At 37.4% G+C, this 23313-nt stretch overlaps 1 protein-coding gene and 1 long non-coding RNA gene across 3 annotated transcripts; one reads left to right on the top strand and one right to left on the bottom strand.

Annotated features, from left to right (window-relative positions):
* Positions 1-449: 449 nt before the first annotated feature.
* Positions 450-8828, top strand: LOC128602442 (sodium/potassium-transporting ATPase subunit alpha-1). 2 transcript variants are annotated; one of them, XM_053616242.1, is made up of 22 exons: positions 450-557; positions 715-825; positions 923-982; positions 1249-1452; positions 1636-1749; positions 1834-1968; positions 2884-3001; positions 3139-3407; positions 3763-4071; positions 4254-4388; positions 4476-4668; positions 5086-5261; positions 5379-5515; positions 5609-5759; positions 5856-6024; positions 6105-6259; positions 6355-6478; positions 7648-7793; positions 7904-8034; positions 8215-8316; positions 8447-8538; positions 8660-8828. In XM_053616242.1, the coding sequence occupies exons 1-22, from the start codon at positions 546-548 to the stop codon at positions 8686-8688; spliced, it is 3072 nt and encodes a 1023-aa protein (XP_053472217.1). In that variant the 5' UTR covers positions 450-545; the 3' UTR covers positions 8689-8828. The 2 variants fall into 2 exon arrangements, with proteins under 2 accessions (XP_053472217.1, XP_053472219.1); XM_053616244.1 differs by having other exon boundaries at positions 465-557; positions 718-825.
* On the bottom strand, positions 4635-21597 carry LOC128602452 (uncharacterized). Its single transcript, XR_008384842.1, has 3 exons — positions 21185-21597; positions 15708-15849; positions 4635-4918 (listed from the first exon to the last, which is right to left on the bottom strand). It is a non-coding gene; the product is annotated as an uncharacterized LOC128602452 (long non-coding RNA).
* Between the last annotated feature and the right edge of the window lie 1716 nt (positions 21598-23313).

Consider the following 23313-nt stretch of genomic DNA (forward strand, 5'->3'; position numbering starts at 1 on the left):
ATCTAGGACCTGTGAGCCAAGGTAGGTGTTCATGATTTACTATTTCCTCAACTTTAATTATAGTGGAGTGAGATTTTGTTGATGGTTTCCAGGGATGGGAAAGTGTTTTCTGTAATATTCCTAAAGAAAAGTTTAAATAAAGAGGAAACAGCAGTTAAGTACAAGCAATATAGTACAGTCAATATATAGGTGTATGTGTTTGTAAATGATTTACAGACTCTTTGGCAATAGCACTCCATAAAACTAGGTAGACTTTTACAGAAAAGGACTTTGGTTGTCCTTTGCTAGTGGTTGTCCTTGAAAGTTCAAATGTGGGAATGAAGGTTAAATAGATCATACATTATAAATTAAAAAAAAAAAAAAAAAAAAACACACATCTGCCAATCCTGTCCAAGTTTACTCAAATCTCCTCCCCTGCAGGCAGGTGAGCAAGTGGGATATAAAGGTTTGTGAGCATGTTTGGGAACAGCAGGAGCTTTCATATGTCTCCAGAGGACTGGAATAGGAAAATCCCTGCTCAACATTGAATAAATTAAAAAGACAAAATGGGATTAGGCGTAAGTGTTTAAAAAATTTTAACTTCTTTCATGAGTTTTGCTTAATTTGGATGAATTTTGATATTGCTGATATGTTTTGTGCTTTGGTAATGCTGCAATCAATATATTATTTGACTTTTTATTTGAATGTATAATTTTTTTGCCACATTTTTCATAGAAGGGCAGTGATAAGTACAAATTAGCAGCAACCTCAGAAGATGGGAAGAAAAAGAAGAAAAAGGGGAAAAAGGAGAAGGACATGGATGATCTGAAAAAAGAAGTCGATCTGGTGAGAAATTCCGCCTTATGGTGTAAAATTCAGAAACCTAATGTTAAATGATCATTTTTTTAACATTTTTGTTATGTCTTCTTATTTTTCCCTGCAGGATGACCATAAGTTGACCTTAGATGAGCTTCATCGCAAATATGGCACTGACCTTGACAGAGTGAGTAGAGGTTAGGTGTCTTATCTATTAAAATATAAAAATAAATAAATAAATCAAAAAAGAAGCATTTTTTGCTTCACATTCCACACTTTTAGACACATGCCAACATTATCATGTATAATCAATTATAAGAAAAGCGTTGAAAACACTTAAAAATGTTCAACGCTTAAAGGAGCTGATTATGACTGTTGTGTGTTATATGAATATTATTACATTCATTTATTTCCATTAACAAATTTCTAACATAATTTCATACTTTTTGTAAGGGTTTGACTGCTTCTCGTGCAAAAGAAATCCTGGAACGAGATGGACCCAATGCTCTGACACCTCCTCCTACAACCCCAGAATGGGTCAAATTCTGTAAACAGCTCTTTGGTGGATTTTCCACTTTATTGTGGATTGGAGCTATTCTTTGTTTTTTGGCATACGGAATCCAAGCTGCCTCCGAAGATGAACCAACAAATGATAATGTAAGAAAAATAAATGATGCCTGCTGTTTGAAAATGCCAGTGGTATCTACTTACGCATTATATTAATAGAACACCTTTGCCCCCCTCTCCCTGCTCCAAACCATCTCTCTCTCTCTCTCTCTCTCTCTCTCTCTCTCTCTCTCTCTCTTTCTGTCTCACACCCACATTCATTTTTTTCTCCAGCTGTATCTTGGAATTGTCCTATCTGCTGTTGTAATGATCACTGGCTGCTTCTCATACTATCAGGAGGCTAAGAGCTCAAAGATCATGGAATCCTTTAAGAACCTTGTCCCTCAGGTATAAACATAAAATATTATTCCCCTGAGAAAGTGGAGAGAGATCATTTAACCAGTTATAGACATTTCTTTTTCTGTTATTCAGCAAGCATTGGTTATCCGTGATGGTGAGAAGAAGAGTATCAATGCTGAAGACGTAGTGGTTGGCGACATTGTGGAGATTAAGGGTGGTGACAGAATCCCTGCTGATCTGCGCATTATCGCTGCACACGGATGCAAGGTGACATCCTTAAAACTCTTGCAAATCACTATGTTGACTAATTAATCATACTACAAACACTGAAATTCCAGATTTTATTCCAACACATTTGTGAACTGCTATCTCCATGCATTTTAAATTCTGTTGCAATCCTAATTATCTCTTTTGAGTGAGCAGTGATTTAACCGTGTCACTATTTGACAGACATAAGCTGATTTTCCTTTGGTTTGTCTGCCTTCCTGGATGTTGTGCAAATGTCGGGCAGCAAGCTGACTGCTAAACTTAGCTTCTACAGAGTTATTATTGCACCTAGTGGTCAAAAATGGGAACTACAACAAGCCCCAATAGAGGCCTATAGGAGTAAAATTCTCACTGCCCCATGACCACTTTATGAACAATTTCAATGGGGAAGGAACAGCAAACATGACAGTTAATGACAGGGTTGGCAGATTACGTGTTAATTATCAGAATTAAGTCTAATAAATTTCCTAAAAAAGTGCAGACTGTGTCTGTAATGTTCAGAACCATTTGTAATGTAAGATATTGGAAGAGTGAAAAGGGAGTTATGGTGTGGATAATGTCTGTACATTAGAAATATTTGTGAAATACTTGTTTGCCGCTCAAAAGCTGAAAAAAGAAGAAAAATATGTCCCTTTCAATTGTATTACCTGGAATAAAGTAGGAAAAAGGGGGTGGGGACGTTTTATATCTAAAACCACTAAAAATGAGCTGCTACTATATAACAGATGACTGTATGTTGTCAACTTTCAACCGCCCATTACTCTAAAAGTTCACCAGATCTGTATCTACAAGTGTGATAGCCTCTCAAATTCATTTTGTCATTATCAATGCCGTCCTGCCCCACCAAAATATATGGTCACAAGGCACTAGCTTCTTGCAAATTGCTTTCGCTTACTTAATTTGCTTACCTTTCAGGTGGACAATTCATCCCTTACTGGTGAATCTGAGCCCCAGACACGTACTCCTGACTTCTCCAATGACAATCCTCTAGAAACCAGGAACATTGTATTCTTTTCTACAAATTGTGTGGAAGGTAGGAAAATAAATTGCTATTTTGAAAGATATGAAAGATGAAATATATGAAATAATATATATATATATATATATATATATATATATATATATATATATATATATATATATATATATAATATGATATCTTGTTCTCAGGTTCTGCCAAAGGTGTTGTCATCAACACAGGTGATCACACTGTGATGGGTCGAATTGCCACCCTGGCCTCAAGTCTTGAGGGTGGACAGACACCAATTGCCAAAGAGATTGAACACTTTATCCACATTATTACTGGTGTGGCTGTTTTCCTGGGTGTGTCCTTCTTCATCTTGTCCCTTATTCTTGGATATGGATGGCTTGAAGCTGTCATCTTCCTTATTGGAATCATCGTTGCCAATGTGCCTGAGGGTCTGCTTGCTACAGTTACTGTAAGTAAAATAGAATTATTGTTCACTTTCAGTCGTACTTATGCATGTGTAAAATAAGCCTAAAATAAGCCAAGTGTGCTGGAATATGTACAAAAAAATTTATATTATGTACAAAATGTATGCTGTCGTGTAGTAACTTTCCAGTTGGAAACCTTTTTAAGTGAATGTCATTGTGCAAAATGGATTTCATTTGGGCACTGTGTGGCCCATTGGTATAGATTACCATATCTTTTCTAATATTCTCTGTTAATGTTTTCCACATTTTGAGAAGCTCTCAGCAATTAGATGTAACCTCACTGAAATTTTTAAATTAAACACAACCCAACGATCATCAACAGTTTTCTGCATCCAATAGGTGTGTCTGACTTTAACTGCCAAACGTATGGCCAAGAAGAACTGTTTGGTGAAAAATCTTGAAGCAGTGGAGACTCTTGGCTCTACCTCCACTATCTGCTCAGACAAGACAGGAACTCTGACCCAGAACCGTATGACTGTGGCACATATGTGGTTTGACAACCAGATTCACGAAGCCGATACCACCGAGAACCAAAGTGGAACCGCTTTTGACAGAAGCTCTCCCACTTGGTCTGCTCTTGCTCGTGTAGCTGGCCTGTGCAACCGTGCAGTCTTCCTTGCAGATCAAGCCAATGTTCCAATCCTTAAGGTGTGCCATACTATCAAACCTTCTATTATTCTTTTTCCTCTCCATGAATCTATTTCTTAAAAATCTTTTTTTACAACTAACTCATCAGATAACCACCATATTATTATACTAGAAAGAGGCCAAAGAAGTATATTTTAAGGGCAAATATTCTATAATAAATCTAATATCTTATTCTCTTACAGAGAGAAACTGCAGGTGATGCATCAGAGTCTGCTCTGCTGAAATGTATTGAGCTCTGCTGTGGTGCAGTGAAGGACATGAGGGACAAATACCCAAAGATTGCTGAGATCCCTTTCAACTCCACCAATAAATACCAGGTATTTAATTCATGCATTCTGTTTTTTAGCGGAAAAAAGGCAGTTGTAAGAAAATTGTAAGTCCTAACACCATCTGATTGTCCACAGCTCTCAATCCACAAGAACCCCAATGCTTCAGAGACAAAACACTTACTCGTAATGAAGGGAGCTCCTGAGAGAATCCTAGACCGATGCTCAACAATTGTGTTTCAAGGAAAAGAGCAACCTCTAGATGATGAAATGAAGGATGCTTTTCAGAATGCTTATGTGGAACTGGGAGGTCTTGGAGAAAGGGTATTAGGTAGGTCACACTGTGCAAACGGCATAACAGTGGATGGTTAATTCACCCCTTAAAGAATGGGCCTTCTATTGGTAGAAAAGACCAAGTACCCTATACCTTAGCATATTAACACATATTGGCACAGTGTCAAAGTGGGTAGTATTGATGCCTCACAGCTCCAAGGTCCCTGATCTGATCCTGAGCTCAATCATGTGTGGAGTTTTGCTTGTTCTCCTAAGTCCATGTAGATTTCCACCAGTTCCTCTCACCTCTGAAAAAAACATGCAGTTAATAGATTAACTACACTTAAATGTCGTAGGTGTGAATGTGTCTAAAAATGTGTGTGCTGGATCTAACATAACCCTGACCAGGATAAAGTAGTTCCTGAAGATGTTAACTAAAGAAATGAATGAATTAATGAATTGCTTTCTTTTGCAGGTTTCTGCCATTACAGCCTCCCTGATGATCAGTTTCCTGAAGGCTTTGCATTTGATACAGAAGAAGTGAACTTCCCCACTGAGAACCTGTGCTTTGTTGGACTCATGGCCATGATTGATCCTCCTCGTGCTGCAGTGCCTGATGCAGTGGGCAAGTGCAGGAGTGCTGGAATCAAGGTACAGTGCTTTAGCTCCTCATATTGTCAATGTATGTTTCACAACATAATTAGATGATTGATTTTCAACATAATTACATGATGCATTAGAAGATCTCAAATATATTTGCATTTCCAGGTCATCATGGTTACAGGAGATCACCCAATTACAGCTAAAGCCATTGCTAAGGGTGTGGGTATCATCTCAGAAGGCAATGAGACTGTGGAAGACATCGCTGCTCGTTTAAACATTCCTGTTGCAGATGTCGACCCCAGGTAACTGCAATATCTTCGAATAATGCGTCTAAAGTCTTTTCTGAAGTGTTTCAAAGTTGTTTAGATTGTAGCTGAAGCAATGCTTATTTACAGGGATGCAAAGGCTTGTGTGGTCCATGGTGGAGATTTGAAGGATATGACCGCAGAAGAACTGGATGGCATCCTAAGTCACCACACTGAGATTGTGTTTGCCAGAACTTCTCCACAGCAGAAATTGATAATTGTTGAAGGTTGTCAGCGACAGGTACAATTAATACAGTACAAAATTAGCTTTATGTCCGAATTTTGAACGTTGCTGTTGTAATTACTTAATTTTGAAATATTTTTGTTGTGATTACAGGGTGCCATTGTGGCTGTGACTGGAGATGGTGTTAATGATTCTCCTGCTCTGAAGAAGGCTGATATTGGTGTAGCAATGGGTATTGCTGGGTCTGATGTCTCCAAACAGGCTGCTGATATGATTCTCTTGGATGACAACTTTGCTTCTATTGTTACTGGAGTTGAGGAAGGTAGGAATATCTACAGAACATCTATCTATCAGGTTGACAACGCTAATCTGTATTTTGCTAAAATGTTACTCTGTCTCCAGGCCGTCTGATATTTGACAACTTGAAGAAATCCATTGCATACACTCTGACAAGCAACATTCCTGAGATTTCCCCCTTCCTGCTCTTCATTATTGCAAATATTCCTCTACCTCTGGGCACTGTCACCATTTTATGTATTGACCTAGGAACTGACATGGTAAGATTCCTATCAGAGTAGAAACATAAGTGGATCCCCCCCAATATAAGACTATAAAGATGATGGGATAATTGTGACTTTTACTCATATTTCAGGTTCCTGCTATTTCTTTGGCATATGAAGCTGCTGAAAGTGACATCATGAAGAGACAGCCCAGAAATCCTAAAACAGACAAGCTGGTGAATGAAAGACTTATTAGTATAGCCTATGGACAAATTGGTAAGAAAGCGCTTTCTATGCAAAGAAACCTTTGATAGTCATATACATCTATATATTCAACCCAGACTTACAGTCATATATATTTATATATGTAATATACAGTCATGTATTTAATTATGTCTTTCAGTATATAGCGCAATAAGAGTACCTTTTTTTGTGGCCAACAAAGTTTAGTTATTTAGTTTACAAAACCATTAGTTTTCATTCTCATTCAGTGCGCCCTTGTGCCCGTGGATGGGGATAGAAACATACCATCAGAATAGAAATGTTTCATAAGATATATGATCAGCCTGAATAAGTTTGTACTGATTTTCTGTTTAAGTAGACAAGTCGACTCAAACTAGACCAGCAAAATGACCCCACTTCATAACCAAACCGCAATGCTTTCCTTCAATTTGTTACCGAATTTTGGTGCACTTCCTAGGTGAACAGTTACATACTGTAGCCCATTTATTACTATGCACACATTGTAAATCCCCTCTACCTGTCTATCAGTAGATAGTGGAGCACAGCACAGCATTGACATGGGTGCGGCTCTATGTCAGACACGATGGTGTTGCTGAGATTTTTAAAGACTGGACACTTTATAAGAGACACTTGTTGTTGCACATTGGTGTACTGTTATGATCTGTGGCTCATCCATTTTCGAGTACAGTGTGGAATTGTCTTCTAGACATCATCAGTGTCAGCACTGCTATTAGCTGGATTTTTTTTTTTGTTGTTGTTTTTGGGTGGTGGCTGTTTCTAAAACCACCAGTAACATTGAGTTGTTTAAAAACACACACTAACACTGCAGTGACTGATCCACTCAAGCCACCACCACACACAGTACCAGGCCACTACCCAGGTGGGGTCACTGCTGTGCTGAGCATGGCCCTCCACAGTTGTTGGCATCTTTGAGTTGGGAATTCATGCTTGTGGAAAAGATTGATTTCCTGTGAGTGTGTTCAGCTGCCCTGTGATGTACCATGAGCACCATTTGAAATGTGGTGGCTAGCTTCATGTGTCTTGGAGGAAGCACATTCTAGCCCTCACTGTCCCCGGTGAGTGGCTCTCTTGCAATAGGAGAGAGCTAGCTAGAGGGTGGGAACTGACAAATGACCCAATTGGGAGAAAACAGAGTAAAAAAAATATGAATGGTAATTCTATGACTTTTTATGTCTTTATAGGAATGATGCAAGCTACTGCAGGATTCTTCACTTACTTTGTGATTCTTGCTGAGAATGGATTCCTGCCTGCAGACTTAATAGGAGTGCGTGTTAATTGGGATGATAAATATTACAATGATCTAGAAGACAGCTATGGCCAACAATGGGTGTGTAACACTTATACATGACTGTAAAGAGCTAAAATACAGAATTTCCTTTCATGTATACTGCACATTCAAGTCCATTACATGTTGTCCTTTCCTCATTGCTACTTTAGACTTATGAACGAAGAAAAATTGTGGAGTACACATGCCATACAGCATTTTTTGTCAGCATAGTAATTGTGCAATGGGCTGATCTGATCATCTGTAAGACCAGGAGGAACTCCATCCTACGACAGGGAATGAAGTACGTAAGCAAAGTTATAGAAAGTATATTAAGCATATTAAGTGTATTAAGCAATCATAAAGTTTTGGTGAGTCAATGGAGTACTTTATAACCGCAATAAAGAAATGTTAAAATGGCTTGCATTTTATGTAGCTTGCTCTTTGTATTCTAATCCCTTTTAACTTCTTTATTGTTGTTTAGAAACAAAATATTGATCTTTGGGTTGTTTGAGGAGACCGCTTTGGCAGCTTTCTTATCCTACTGCCCAGGCATGGACGTAGCTCTTCGAATGTATCCATTGAAGTAAGTTTGCTTTACACATATATTTATAATACCATAAGTACAGTATATTTGAATGTGTATGGAAATTAATTCTTCCTCCACAAACATTGACAGTATAGCCAGTTATATAACTATTATTCATCCCGTTTAGACCAAGCTGGTGGTTCTGTGCCTTCCCATATTCACTGCTCATCTTCCTTTATGATGAGGCAAGAAGGTACCTCCTTAGACGGAACCCAGGCGGTAAGAACAAATAACTCTTATGAATGTTGAAATGATGTGCATTTTGCGACAAACTAACTAAGTTGTGTTCCTCGTTTATCTGACATTGTTTTGATATTCCGGTATATGTTCTCTGTTTTAGGATGGGTGGAAAAGGAGACATACTACTAAGAAAACCCTCTTCTCAACTATGAAGTTCATGATGAATGAACAGTGCCATAGAAATAAATGGGCACACAAAGTATACAGTCCCATTTTGCATCATACAAATATATTACTATTATTTTAATAAAGGTGAATTAAGAAAGTAATATTGAGAAATGACTGCTTTCACAATGCATAATAATAATAATAATAATAATAATAATAATAATAATAATAATAATAATAATAATAAATAACCAAATATTCAAAACTTATTACTATTACAAAAATATTTTTAAAATATTACTATTACAAAACTCTGTCAACTGCAGACACTTGATCAACACAGTTATACTTGTTGAGCATCCCTTTCTAAAACCCCAATTCCGAAAAAGTTGGGATGGTATGGTAAATGCAAAAAAAAAAAAAAAAAGAGTCATTTGAAATTTCAATTCACCCTGTACTGTATTGAAAACACATTATTAACACATTATTTTATATTTCACTTTGTGAGTTCAATTAATTTTTGAAAATATTCACTTGTCAAATTTGATGACTGCAACACACCCCAAAAAAGTTGGGACAGTCGACTGTTTACCACTGTGTAACATCAGCTTTTCTTTTAATAACACTTATTAAGCATTTGGGCACTGAAGTTGGTTAAGTTTAGCAAGCGGAATTTCCCCCCATTCATCCATTATGCATTTCTTCAACTGCACAAATGTACAGGACCTTTGTTGCCTTATTTTGCACTTCATAATGCACCACACATTCTCAATCTCTACCGTCCATCTCAGATGAGGCCGATCCCCGAGGAAGTCGGCGGCTCTTCTGGACAGTGTTGATGTATGGCTTTTGCTTTACATAGTAAAGCCTTAACTTGCATCTGTGGATGCAGTGGCGAATGGTGTTTCTGACAAAGGTTTACCAAAAAATTCCCGAGCCCATGTCAGGATATCCATTACAGACTCATGACAGTTTTTAAGACAGTGACGTCTGAGGGATCGGAGATTGCACGCATTCAGAAGTGGGTTTTGGCCTTGGCCTTTCACCAGATTCCTTGACTCTTTTAATTATATTGTGCACTGTAGAAGGTCAAATGCCCGAAATCCTACCGATTTGTCTTTGGGGAATGTTGTTCTCAAAGTGTTGGATTATCCGCTGATGCATCTGTTGGCAGATTGGCGAGCCTCGACTCATCCTTGCTCTTGAAGGACTAGGCCTTTTTTAGAGGCTCCTTATATACAACAATCAGATGATCTCCTCACCTGTTTCACATCACCTTCTTTTTTCAACTTGTCACATCGCTATTAGTCCTAAATTGCCCCTGTCCCAACCTTTTTAGAACGTGTTGTATGCATCAATTTCAAAAAAAACTATGCAGTTGATTAGGTAAAACATCAAATACTCTTTATATGTTTTTTGGTTAAATGCAAGTCAAGGTACATTTACAAATCACTCCTCTTTGATATTATTGGCATTTTTCATACTGTTCAAACTTTTTCAGAATTGGGGTTGTATTTATAAACAACAATTACAGTATCTCACAGAAGTGAGTACACCCCTCACATTTTTGTAAATATTTGATTATATCTTTTCATGTGACAACACTAAAGAAATGACACTTTGGTACAATGTAAAGTAGTGAGTGTACAGCTTGTGTAACAGTGTAAATTTGCTGTCCCCTCAAAATAACTCAACACACAGCCATTAATGTCTAAACTGCTGGCAACAAAAGTGAGTACACCCCTAAGTGAAAATGTCCAAATTGGGCCCAATTAGCCATTTTCCCTCACTGGTGTCATGTGACTTGTTAGTGTTACAAGGTCTCAGGTGTAAATTTGGTGTCATCGCTCTCACACTCCCTCATACTGGTCACTGGAAGTTCAACATGGCACCTCATGGCAAAGTACTCTCTGAAAAAAAGAATTGTTACTCTACATAAAAATGGCCTAGTCTATAAGAAGATTGCCAAGACCCTGACACTGAGCTGCAGAATGGTAGCCAAGACCATACAGCGGTTTAACAGGACAGGTTCCACTCAGAACAGGCCTCGCCATGGTCGACCAAAGAAGTTGAGTGCACGTGCTCAGCGTCATCTCCAGAGGTTGTCTTTGGGAAATAGACGTATGAGTGCTGCCGGCATTGCTGCAGAGGTTGAAGGGGTGGGGGGGGTCAGCCTGTCAGTGCTCAGACCATACGCCGCACACTGCATCAAATTGGTCTGCATGACTGTCGTCCCAGAAGGAAGTCTCTTCTAAAGACGATGCACAAGAAAGCCCGCAAACAGTTTGCTGAAGACAAGCAGACTAAGGACATGGATTACTGGAACCATGTCCTGTGGTCTGATGAGACCAAGATAAACTTATTTGGTTCAGATGGTGTCAAGCGTGTGTGGCGGCAACCAGGTGAGGAGTACAAAGACAAGTGTGTCTTGCCTACAGTCAAGCATGGTGGTGAGAGTGTCATGGTCTGGGGCTACATGAGTGCCTCTGTCACTGGGGAGCTACAGTTCATTGAGGGAACCATGAATGCCAACATGTACTGTGACATACTGAAGCAGAGCATGATCAGTATGCAGTATTCCAGCATGATAACGACCCCAAACACACCTCCAAGACGACTACTGCCTTGCTAAAGAAGCTGAGGGTGAAGGTGATGGACTGGCCAGGCATGTCTCCAGACCTAAAGCCTATTGAGTATCTGTGGGGCATCCTCAAACGGAAGTACAAGGTCTCTAACATCCACCGGCTCCGTGATGTCGTCATGGAGGAGTGGAAGAGGACTCCAGTGGCAACCTGTGAAGCTCTGGTGAACTCCATGCCCAAGAGGGTTAAGGCAGTGCTGGAAAATAATGGTGGCCACACAAAATATTGACACTTTGGGCCCAATTTGGACATTTTCACTTAGGGGTGTACTCACTTTTGTTGCCAGCAGTTTAGACATTAATGGCTGTGTGTTGAGTTATTTTGAGGGGACAGCAAATTTACACTGTTATACAAGCTGTACACTCTCTACTTTACATTGTAGCAAAGTGTCATTTCTTCAGTGTTGTCACATGAAAAGTTATAATCAAATATTTACAAAAATGTGAGGGGTGTACTCACTTTTGTGAGATACTGTATGTTAATGTGACATAAACATACTGGCCACCATATGTGTCATTATAGTGATGAATGTAATCATCCTGCAGGGGTTCAGTCTTTCTTTTGATTCCTTTTGGTTAACTTTATTCTCTTTTTGTTGTAGTAAACCCCCAGGGAAACATGTAGACAAAGTGATATGACCAACAGCAACAACATTTCATTAGAGATTAGAGATCATTGACAGCTAAAATGGCTAAATATGATGAGTAGCAGCAGTCAAAAAGTTTTTTTAAGCAAAAGGGTGATACCCATATACACAGTCACAGACATTTCTCGCTGGAGTAACATTATCAGAACCCAACTGAGTTCGCTGAAAAACAGTAGGTAATTTCTGCTGGAAGTTTCTCAAGGAAAAACAGAGAAAAAAATCACTGATTCAGATGGTATTACCTGCCTTTTTCCTCACCTTCCCATGGAAAAATATTATGTTTTTTTTAGAATGCTCATCTAATAGATTGTCTGGCTTGTGTTTAAATGTAGCCTATATAGACTAAGAACATTTTGCAAAAGGAAGTAAAAACATCTGCAGTTACCCCCCTTCGCCTCCCCAAGTAGCAATGGATATGAGCTATTTGTTGTTTCTAACCCCTTGTGTGCCACATTTGTGTTTATACGGTTGTGCCTCTCTATCGCCATCTCTGTTTGAAGCATAAAATTGCAGGTTGCTTGCAGAGGTTTTATTTCCAGTGGGTTTTGCTCTGCATGGATGAATCTGATGGTTTGAGGTACACTTATCAGAGTTGCCATGTCTGCATATAATAAGCAACTTTGGGCTTCTTGTTGCTTGAAAAAATCACGGATTTCCAAACAAAAAAAAACAAGCATAACATACTCATATACTAATAGTAGTTAAGGTTCTAATGTAATCTCCTTTTCCATCTCTCCAATCATATTCTGCTCGCAGGTGATCAGTGATGAGTGGATAGTGCCTGTCTTCCCTAGCTTGTCGTTTGATGGTTTTTGATTACATACATTCTGCTTTTGCTTTTCAAACTGCGAGTGGTTGTTGCAGGCTCATTCATTGAGTCTGCTTACATTGCGGCTGTAACAGGCTATAATAATATTGGGCATGTTTTTGAAGCTGCAGTTGTCTATTTGTCTCATGAGAGTTGGCAACACTGAGGTATTTGTATGGGTTGTATATTAGCTCCAATACTTGACATCAGAATTGGCACAGATGCGGTTTTCTTGGAGTAGAGGTGAGTAAGTACACTCCATGGAAATTGTTGGCGTTTTTAACACATTTGGACAAGCAAACATTTGATCTTCTTTTAAACAGTGCCTGTTAATAAGGGTGACACACTCTATCAAATGACACATAAAATTGACATTCTGTAGTAATTTTCAGAATTTAACACACACACACAAAAAAAAAACAGATCAGTCACATAAAAAAAAAAGTAAATACAACCTAAATTTATCACACCTTCAAATCCATATAATTTGAATCATGTGCTCAAGAAGTGATTAGAACCTGCTTAGGTAATGCATTATTATATCTACTTTATACCTCTCTCAAATCTAAAGATCCAAAGAGTTTTATAAGGCCTTCAGAAAAAAAAGGTTGTAGATGCCTATAGCCAACGTCTGGCAGGGGATTTAAAAAGATCTGCAAATTATTTGAAATGCATCATTCCACTGTAAGGAAAATCATCTACAAATGACACAGATTTCAAATGATTGCCAATTTGTCCAGGACTGGCCGTCCCAGCAAATTCAGCCCAAAAGCAGACCGTCTGATTCAAAAAGAAGTCTCCAAGAACCACAAAATGTAATCACAGGATGTGCTAGTAAGTCTTGCAACTGTTGGTGTCAAAGTGCATGCTTCTACAACCAGAAAGAGATTTGACCTGCATGAGAGGCATGCCAGGAACAGCCTTTGCAAGGCTACAGTTTGCTAATGAGCATATAGGCAAAGACCAGGTCTTTTGGAATAATATGCTCTGGACAGACGAATCAAAGATATAATGAGTATTTATTGATCACATATACATTACAGCACAGTGAAATTCTTTTCTTCGCATACCCCAGCCTGTCAGGAAGCTGGGGTCAGAGTGCAGGGTCAGCCATGACACAGCGCCTCTGGAGCAGAGAGGGTTAAGGGCCTTGCTCAAGGGCCCAACAGTGGCAGCTTGGCAGCACCAGGGCTTGAACCCCTGACCTTCCGATCAGTAACTCACAGCCATATGAAGTAATATGGCATTTCAGTGAGAGCACTGAAACATTAATTCATTTTTTTCAGTTAACCTTAGGTTCATTTTGAGTTGAGAATGTTTGTGGGAGGCCAATAAATATATATTATCATGCAAAACATAATAAATTATAATGTTTTGTGGCATGACAGTTTCAATTTGATTAAATATTAAGAAAACATAAATAAATGTAAACTAATGAAAATGTTCACATATAAGAAGATATGTAACACTTGTGTTATGTTATTCACATATCTATATTAATTATGTCAGACAGTTGTCTGAAGGATTTTTTTAGGGATATTAGGGCACTTTTGGCATCCACTTTGTGAATATTTCTAGTGTAGACTGTGTGTATACTCACACAGTATTTCTATACTGTTATATAATAGAACTGTTAGAATGACAGGTTTCTGCTGTCAAGAATCAATCTGAAATTGAATTGATGTCACTCAGGTGCAGTGTGATGCATGCACACTATGGACGTGTACCAAATGCACAGACCTGACCCTGAGAGAGGTAGAGGAAATCAGAAAACGCCAACAGTCCTTGACAGTGTGCATTTTCGTTAGACCTGTGATGCTTTTTAATGTCTATATTTCTTTTATTCTTACTATTCTAAAAAGTTTAACACATTCCAAGTGTTCTTTCTTCTGACCACATTTTTGTTAGTTATCCATCCGTCCATCCATCTTCTATACCGCTTATCCTTTTCAGGGTCACGGGGAACCTGGAGCCTATCCCAGGGAGCATGAGGTACAAGGCGGGGTACACCCTGGACAGGGTGCCAGTCCATCGCAGGACACAATCACATACACACTCACACACCCATTCATACACTACGGACACTTTGGACACGCCAATCAGCCTACCATGCATGTCTTTGGACTGGGGGAGGAAACCGGAGTACCCCGAGGAAACCCCCACAGCATGGGGAGAACATGCAAACTCCGCACACACAGAGCCACGGTGGGAATCGAACCCCCGACCCTGGAGGTGTGAGAAATGAAATTGAAACAATCATCCCACAAATTATTATCAATTATAATGTTTTGCATTATATAATATATTTATTGGAAATTGCTTCCCTGATAGCACACAGGCTCACCAATGAATGAGTGATGGACTAAAAACATGACTGACAGACAAAAACAGGAGTGTGAAAATTTTCACAAATCGGTCTAGTCAATTTGAAGCTGATTTTATTCCTCTTAGTGGATAGCTTTTGACATGATATGCTTTAGAAAAGAAAGACCATGAGTATAATATGTGTGGTCTTTGTAGTCAAAGACTATGTCGTCATAATTCACAAATCAGGACTAACATAATGCATTATTATTTACAGGTATATCCTCCAGCACTGCAGATTTTTACCAGACTGAATCATCAATTGCTAACCGCAAGCTGTTGTATCTTTACCGTGTTGTTATACCTTACATAGCAAACACAGACGAGCAGATTGACCCAAGCAGTGAACTGTACCAGTGCTTTTATACTAAATATCAACACTCTTGGAACACAACTTCATTCCATTCATTCCGATCAAATTAGTGGAGCAGAACTAAATGTTGCATTATCTCTCGTAGAGAATTGGTTTGTAACAAATCAGTATTACACCACAAGTAGATGAATGTAACTGCATCACCATGGTTACTTTGTAATTACTGTGTATTAATCTCCACTCTGTGAAACATGATATAAGACTTACCATGGATTATTTTTCATGTGATGTCATTCATGTCACTTTTGATGACTGTTTTCTGCTCTGTGCATTGCTGTTGACGCTGCCTTCCTTCAAACTCTGGTACATCGTGATGTAGCTGTGACAGGCTCATGTTTCTTCAGAAATCCTGCACGCATGGAAGAGCGGCTAAGTAATACAGCACACTGCCCCAATAACTAAGCATTAGTACAAGAGAGCATATTCAGGTGGGTCTTAATTATCCGCGTATTGAAAACTAGCATCACATCAAAGCTACTGTGGATAACATCACAGCTGCTTTGAAATGACAAGTGGACCAGTAAATGTACCCTGGTAAACTATTCCAAGCTCATCTAAAAACAGGCTTAATAATCTTCTGAATGCCATCCAAATTTGCCAAACTGAATCATTGCCTCCACTGTTAATGATCAGAATTATAGCACATATTATATTTATCTCATAAAAGACTCAATTCAGAGAAACTTAATAGAGAAACATAACAATCATTCCCCAAGCACAGTGAAGCTGAATAATGGTTATGGTCATGTAACATGATGTTTGGAGGTGAATGCCAACATTGTAAAAAGACAGGATAACCATAAAATCAGACCTTTCCCATCTTTGTTTGCAAACAGGCTACACGAACACACACACACACACACACACACACACACACACACACACACACACACACACACAGACACACACCGCATATGGTCTCAGTTGAAGTCAGGGGTTTCATTTATCAAAGCATGTGTAACAGAAGTTCTAAATTTACAGTTGCAATCAAAAGTATTCAACCCCCAGAGCAAATCAGGTTTGTTGTCAAAATGTACAGCCTTTCAGCTGTTTACAATGAACAAATCAAACAAAAGCAATTGAAATAGTTCAACAAAATGAATGCTTCAAGTGGTTTCCCCAAATTCAACTGAAAATGCAACTTATGATGATTTCTCCAGTTTTAAAATTATTCAACCCCCTGAATACGATCCCTCACAACAGCACTAATATACAAAACAGGTTTTGTCTCGAAACCCCAGAGCTCTTTTTTCTTTTTCTTTCTTTACTTTGGTCTTTTTTTCATAAACATTAGCCAAGATTCATTTTATTAGCTGTAAGCTACTGTAAGCTGTATTTATTGGACATAAATAAAACATTGTTATGCTATTTCTAGGGAAAGCACTGCAGTACAAATTATACAGACAAAAATCCATACTCCTGATTAATGTCAGGAAATATACACTATATATATATTACATTATATATGCAACCCTCTTATTTGCACACACTCTCCAGCAGACAGTGGAGTCAGATGCAAGTGCAGGTTTTGTTAAATATCAAGCAATCCAAATACATAAATCCAAAAACAATGGAAGAAAATGACAGCAAACACAAATAGCAATGGAACCAATTTTTAAAAACAAAACAAACAAAAAATCCATAGAAAAAAACACAGAATCAAAAGGCTTACAATTGTCATCACAGCTACCTAGGAGCAAGACTTCACAAAGACTAATGTTACAACCCGCTATCTTGGGAAGGGAAGTTTTTTTTTGTGCCGTGACATTTTTTGTGCAGGTCCGAACTCCCTCCCAGACTTTCCAGCCTGCCCTAGCCTGCCTTGCTCCGGCCTCCAGGATGACCTCACAGATTGGCGGCCATACTTAAAGAGGAAGACAGAGTGAGAATGTGTGGGATGTTGGAGGTGTTTGTGTGATTTGTTGCTAGGAGATTTGTGTTGCTTACCCTCGTGGTTAACTCTGTATTTTGACTGCTGTTCTGGTTTTAACTTTTGCCTGGTTTTCGACTTTGAGTTTGGTTATCCCTATATTGTTATTGAGTATCCTCTTCACTTGTGTGTGTATATATATATATATATATATATATATATATATATATATATATATATATATATATATATATACATATATATACATATATACATATGTTCACTTGGTTCACCGGCAGTAGGGGTGTGGCTGCCATTTCTTTTGGGAGAGGGTTCCTTTTGTCTCTGTTTCTTTGCTTAGGTAGTTAGGGAAGAATATTTGTAATTTTTTTCTTTTCTTTTAGGTAAGCTAGCTACCTAATCATAGAATCCTTTTGTTTATTATTTTGGCCTTGGCCCACCCTGAAGATACGCCTGGTTGGTTATTTGTACAATTATATCTATATATTGTCTGTTACAATATACCACAACCTTTTTCCACACAACCTTGTTTGCATTTTTATTCCCTTATTTAAAGATCAATCAACTTGAATCCCGAGCTGGTTGCTCTGTGCGGCCCAACCTAGACTGGGCCATAACACTAATTAAAGGGTGCGTGAGATTACAAACAGTGATGGCTTGGTGGTTAAGGCTCTGCGTTACTGATCGGAAGGTCAGGGGTTTAATCCCTAGCACTGCCAAGCTGCCACTGTTGGGCCCTTGAGCAAGGCCCTTAACTCTCTCTGCTCCAGGACACACTCTGACCCTAACATGCTGGGATATTCGAAGAAAAGAATTCTACTGTGCTCTAATTTATTTGTGATCAAGAATGATTCATTCACATATATATATATATATATATATATATATATATATATATATATATATATATATATATATATATATATATATACAGTATCTCACAAAAGTGAGTACACCCCTCACATTTTTGTAAATATTTGATTATATCTTTTCATGTGACAGCACTGAAGAAATGACACTTTGTTACAATGTAAAGTAGTGAGTGTACAGCTTGTATAACGGTGTAAATTTCCTGTCAGAGACAGAAATTTTAAGACATGCCATTCTCCCTGTGCTAGGTATTCCCTGAGTTTTGCTTTTGAATAGTGTAAGCAAGATATTAAATCATTTTTAATTTAATAACGGTATCCTGTTAGATTATATTGCAATGGGATGATGGTAAAAAGTTACCGAAAAAGTACTATTTTCAAACATATCCTAGTTTAGCAATATTCACCCTATAACTAATAATTCCAACTTTTATTGTATTCAGTCAGAAGGTTATATAATAATCTTTCCTTATTAAAATGTGAATGAGTGACAGTAACTAATACTTCAGTAGCTGTATTAACATTAAATTAGTTATGTGTGAGAAGGAGTGTGAGTTTTGCAGACTTCTACAGGGTGTTGTGCCCTCTACCTATCTGTAGAGAGTTTTGTGAAAGAGATGGTAAGATGACCAGTACCTGAACATCTGAGGGAATGGGAAGGTGTATCAGGTACAGGAGAAGTTCAGAGTGGTAAGAAGAGGTGAATCAGTTTTTCTGCAACGTGAAAGCTGAGAGAGGGTGGGGACGGGCAATATTACAAAGGTGGGAGAAAGCTGATTTGGTTACAGTGTTCATGTGTGACTGAAAAGAAAGAGATCGCTCAAGATTCTGATCAGTGGTGGAGGGAATTTTCTGATGGCATCTCTATCTAGGCAGAGATCATAAACCTTGATGAGAGCAGGATAAGATCCTGAGCTCGGTCTTGTCACAGTTTAACTTGTGAAAGTTCAACGTCAGCCAGTGTTTAATGTCTTGTAGGCAGTTATAATAGAATGTGGAAGTGGGTCTGTGGTAGAGGTTTAAGTTAACAAGTTTTAGCGAATTATGGAGCCAAGGTCATGTAGAAATGTCTTGTTTTCAGTTAAGTAGTGAGTCAGTCTATGTCCAACTGACGTCTCCACCACTCTAATATATCATGTCCAGTACTAATCTGTAATATTAATATGTTAAACATTGTACACCCTTAAAAGGGCAGAATTACTCTAGCTGTATGATTTATACCATTTATGTCAAAAACACCCAAACATTCTCATTAGTTTCTATAAAGTATAACATTATATATAGTATAAAGATCATTATAAATGTATTTTCATTATAAATTGTATTACTTGCTATTTTTTACATAAGGAAAAAAAACAACCTAAAAATAGATCACCATATTATCTGTATAGACAGGAATGAGATCAAATGGAATTAAAAGAGAAGTGTCTCCTGTGTCTCAGCTTTTTCTCCTGAGAGAAAAGACCCCAGAATGAGTATTAGTAGAGATTGTAACAAAGTCACCTACTGTTCTCACATATGCCAAGTTAATGATGCATCAAGCTGATTCAAATATACTACCAAGTTTACTGCAAGCACACGAATGTATATTTGGAGAGATTACTTTTGATGTGCTGTGTAAGTATAAATGAAAATAAGAATACTAGTGTATTTTTGGTATGGTAGATATACACTGTGCCAAATATTCTTAATTATAAGTATTATTTTAGTTGTAGATGTAGTTATACATGTTGAATTAGTATTTGAGTATGATATATGGAATATATCTGGTCTACTTAAATATTGTTAAATTAATTTAATTAAATTAATCATGCTTTTATGTGAGCGAGCTTTAATACAGTAATGTTATACTAATATGTTCAAATACATTGTTATCAAACATTTAAAATTGCATTTGGAGGAGAGATTTAAATTTTGTTTTACTTGAATATCATTCTAACTTGATTTAACTGTACATCTCTTCAGCCAAAAATTAATTTGACTTCGTAAACTAAGCAGTATAGTAGTAAAAAAAAAAAAACAAAACTTACAATTAATGAAGGATACAACTGAGCTTACACTGATCAAACAACCTTTACCACTGAATTAACTCACACTAAAAGACTGCATTAAATCAACACAAGTTAGTCGCATAAGTTGTAGACTCATTGGTTAAGGTGTTTAGTTGCCGATTAGAACGCTGTGTGATGCTATTTCTTTCTTTCTTTCTTTTTAAAATATCAGCCAAATGAGCAAATGTACTGGAATACGTCGTGTTATTTTATACAGTGTAAGATATTAGTTACTTTACTGTAAATATATTTATAGATGTTTACAGTGATTTATTGGTAACCCTGTTACCAGTAAATTACAGTAAAATCTATTGTTAACAATATAAGGTAAAGCATTTGCCTTGCTATGAACACTCTCATGTCTCTTTTTGTCTCAGTCTTTGCCCTAAGGAATAGGAGAAACATTTGTGACAAAGTTGATATCTAAATGAAACACATGATAATCCCTATTAAATTTCCTAAGATATCAAAGAAAAACCTTTAAGCAAATACATTTACCTCTTGGGCTATTGATATCTCATCTAATACAAATTTAGATGATCAATATTTGTATTAAGATGTTTTTTTTTTTTTTTTTTTTTAAAAATGCTGATTATAATACTGTCTTCAGAAGCAAAGATTACATTTAAAATGGAAAATCCAATAAATTCTTTAGCTTACTTGAGAAATTCCAACATTCAAAGCTGCAATTTTTAAGTCTTCCTTCAGTGCTTCTTTTGCTGTCCTCCTTTGAATCTCTTGAGAAATGCTTCAAACTCTGCCCAAACTAGTTTTAACACTGAATGCTATGTCAGAACTTTAAATATACATTGAATGAGTTTACAATCTATCATTAAAAAAAAAAAAAAAAAAAATTTTTTTTAAATCACTCACCATAACAGCCTTTGTTCACAGGAACCATTCCTCACGTTATCATGGGGCAGCTGTGTCTCAGGTGGTAGAGCGGGTTGTCTACTAATCGCAGGGTTGGCGGTTCGATTCCCAGCCCACATGACTTCACATGCCGAAGTGTCCTTGAACCCCAAGTTGCTGTCGGTGGCAAGTACGCACCTTGCATGGCAGCTCTGCTACCGTTGGTGTGTGAGTGTGTGTGAATGGGTGAATGAGACACAGTGTAAAGCGCTTTGGATAAAAGCGCTATATAAGTGCAGACTATCTCTGCACTTGTGTTCTCTGTTAAAGAAGTATATTCATAATCACTCTGATCTTATCTGGTGAGTATGTTTTGTCTTGTGTCCCTAAAATTGTCCACAAACAGCTCACCCACCTCTGTGATGTTTATAGTATTCTTTGTGATATGTGCTGTCTCCGCCCTCATTGTACTAGTACCGCAGCCACAGTGAAGTTCATCAGAGACAAAACCATTTGTAAAGTTATAAATGTCTTGCTCTCAGTAACAAAAACAATCAAATGAAAGTATGGGGTTATCAAGGCCCATCAAGCTTAATTCAGAAGCTCCTTATTTCTAGATGAAAGAGAGAAATAACATGTGAGAGTTGTATGTGGATTTTTATTGTTCGACTGTGATCGTGATTTAGAATGGAAGTGATTTTTCGTAGAAAACCCGACCGTCATAATTGTTTTACTCAGTTACAATGACCTCATTATACTTCTCATCAAAACAAAACAATCAAATAAATTATCCTCATATTTTAATAGGTTTTAAATGGTTGTCATTGACCACTTAAAATGACCTACCTGCATGGACACCTGGTGTGTCTAAATACTTAAATGTTTGTTAACAAACAGTTCCCCCACCTTTAACATGTTTAGGGAAGTCTTTTGTTGTGATTCACCTTTACTCAGAACACCTCCCCTTCAGACAGGTAAGATGGTGGCTTTGTGACATACCTTAGAATGTTTCTTAGAAACACCAATAAAGGGCAATCGTGTTTCCCTAACTGGAGAAAGGCAACTTGAGTTATTGGTGAATATTTCCTAAATCATTTTTATTCTTTTTAAAAATCATTGTTTCGAATATTTTTCCACATACGCTTTGGTTTTCATTGCATTTTAAGTATTTTTATGTGCATACCTGTTATAATGTACCTTTATGTGTAATGCATTTTATTTTGCATAGATCCAAGTTGACGTCAATCTCAGAGGACTGTTGAGAAAAGAAAGAAACGGAGGAAGACTATGGAGAAGAAGACTGTACTTACATAAGCCGATGAGTTCTACACGTAAACCTAATTGCTGTAGTTATATATATCGTAGAAATCTCATCGCTCTCAAACTCATCGCAAAGACTTTACAAAGATAGAAATTTTCGGAGAAGAAAGTTGAAACGATTCTTAAAATTTTAATAATGCAGAAACAGTCCTCAGTGTAATATTCTATTGTTAGTTTTTCTATGAGGTTCCAAAAGGTCTGACATTTAGGACACTGTTCAGAAATGTCATTTACTGAGAAGAAAATGGGAGTAAATCAGTAAAGTATTTTCACTTCAGACACTAAAAGCTTATGCGGCTTTTATTTCAGCTTTGTATTTTTGATAGTTTGTATTAAGAAATGATGTAGTCTGGCATAACACCTTTGGAGAAGGTCAAGGTATGCAATGGTGAAGACAGTCTGGCTGACAAGTTAAATATATCTTTTTTTTTTACATTAGCTGTCTCTGCATATTACTTATTTCACAAGATTTTCTTGCATATTGAATCATTATTGTTCTGACAGATGCAGACAATGGCATTTTACTGAAATTAAAAGACAGTTTAAATAATATAGCATGATTTAAGAGTATATGGAATTCAATAATTTAGTACAATTTAAAATAAATATTTTATACTTCTCCAAACTAAGCATCTGCTGCATGACCAGCTGTATAATAGTAGTGGCACGATTTGAAGGGTACCTACATAGGCAGTGTATAACACATTCATAAGCACTGCGTAAACCGATGCTTCAGAATTTATAAACGTCTTATATACAAACCCACGAGGTGACGCTAGGGTCTATATAATTGTTAATTGTAACATGAAAAAGAAAAGAAAGTACAACCC

The sequence above is a fragment of the Ictalurus furcatus genome, chromosome 26 (genome assembly GCF_023375685.1).
Source record: "Ictalurus furcatus strain D&B chromosome 26, Billie_1.0, whole genome shotgun sequence".
NCBI classification, from domain to species: domain Eukaryota; kingdom Metazoa; phylum Chordata; class Actinopteri; order Siluriformes; family Ictaluridae; genus Ictalurus; species Ictalurus furcatus.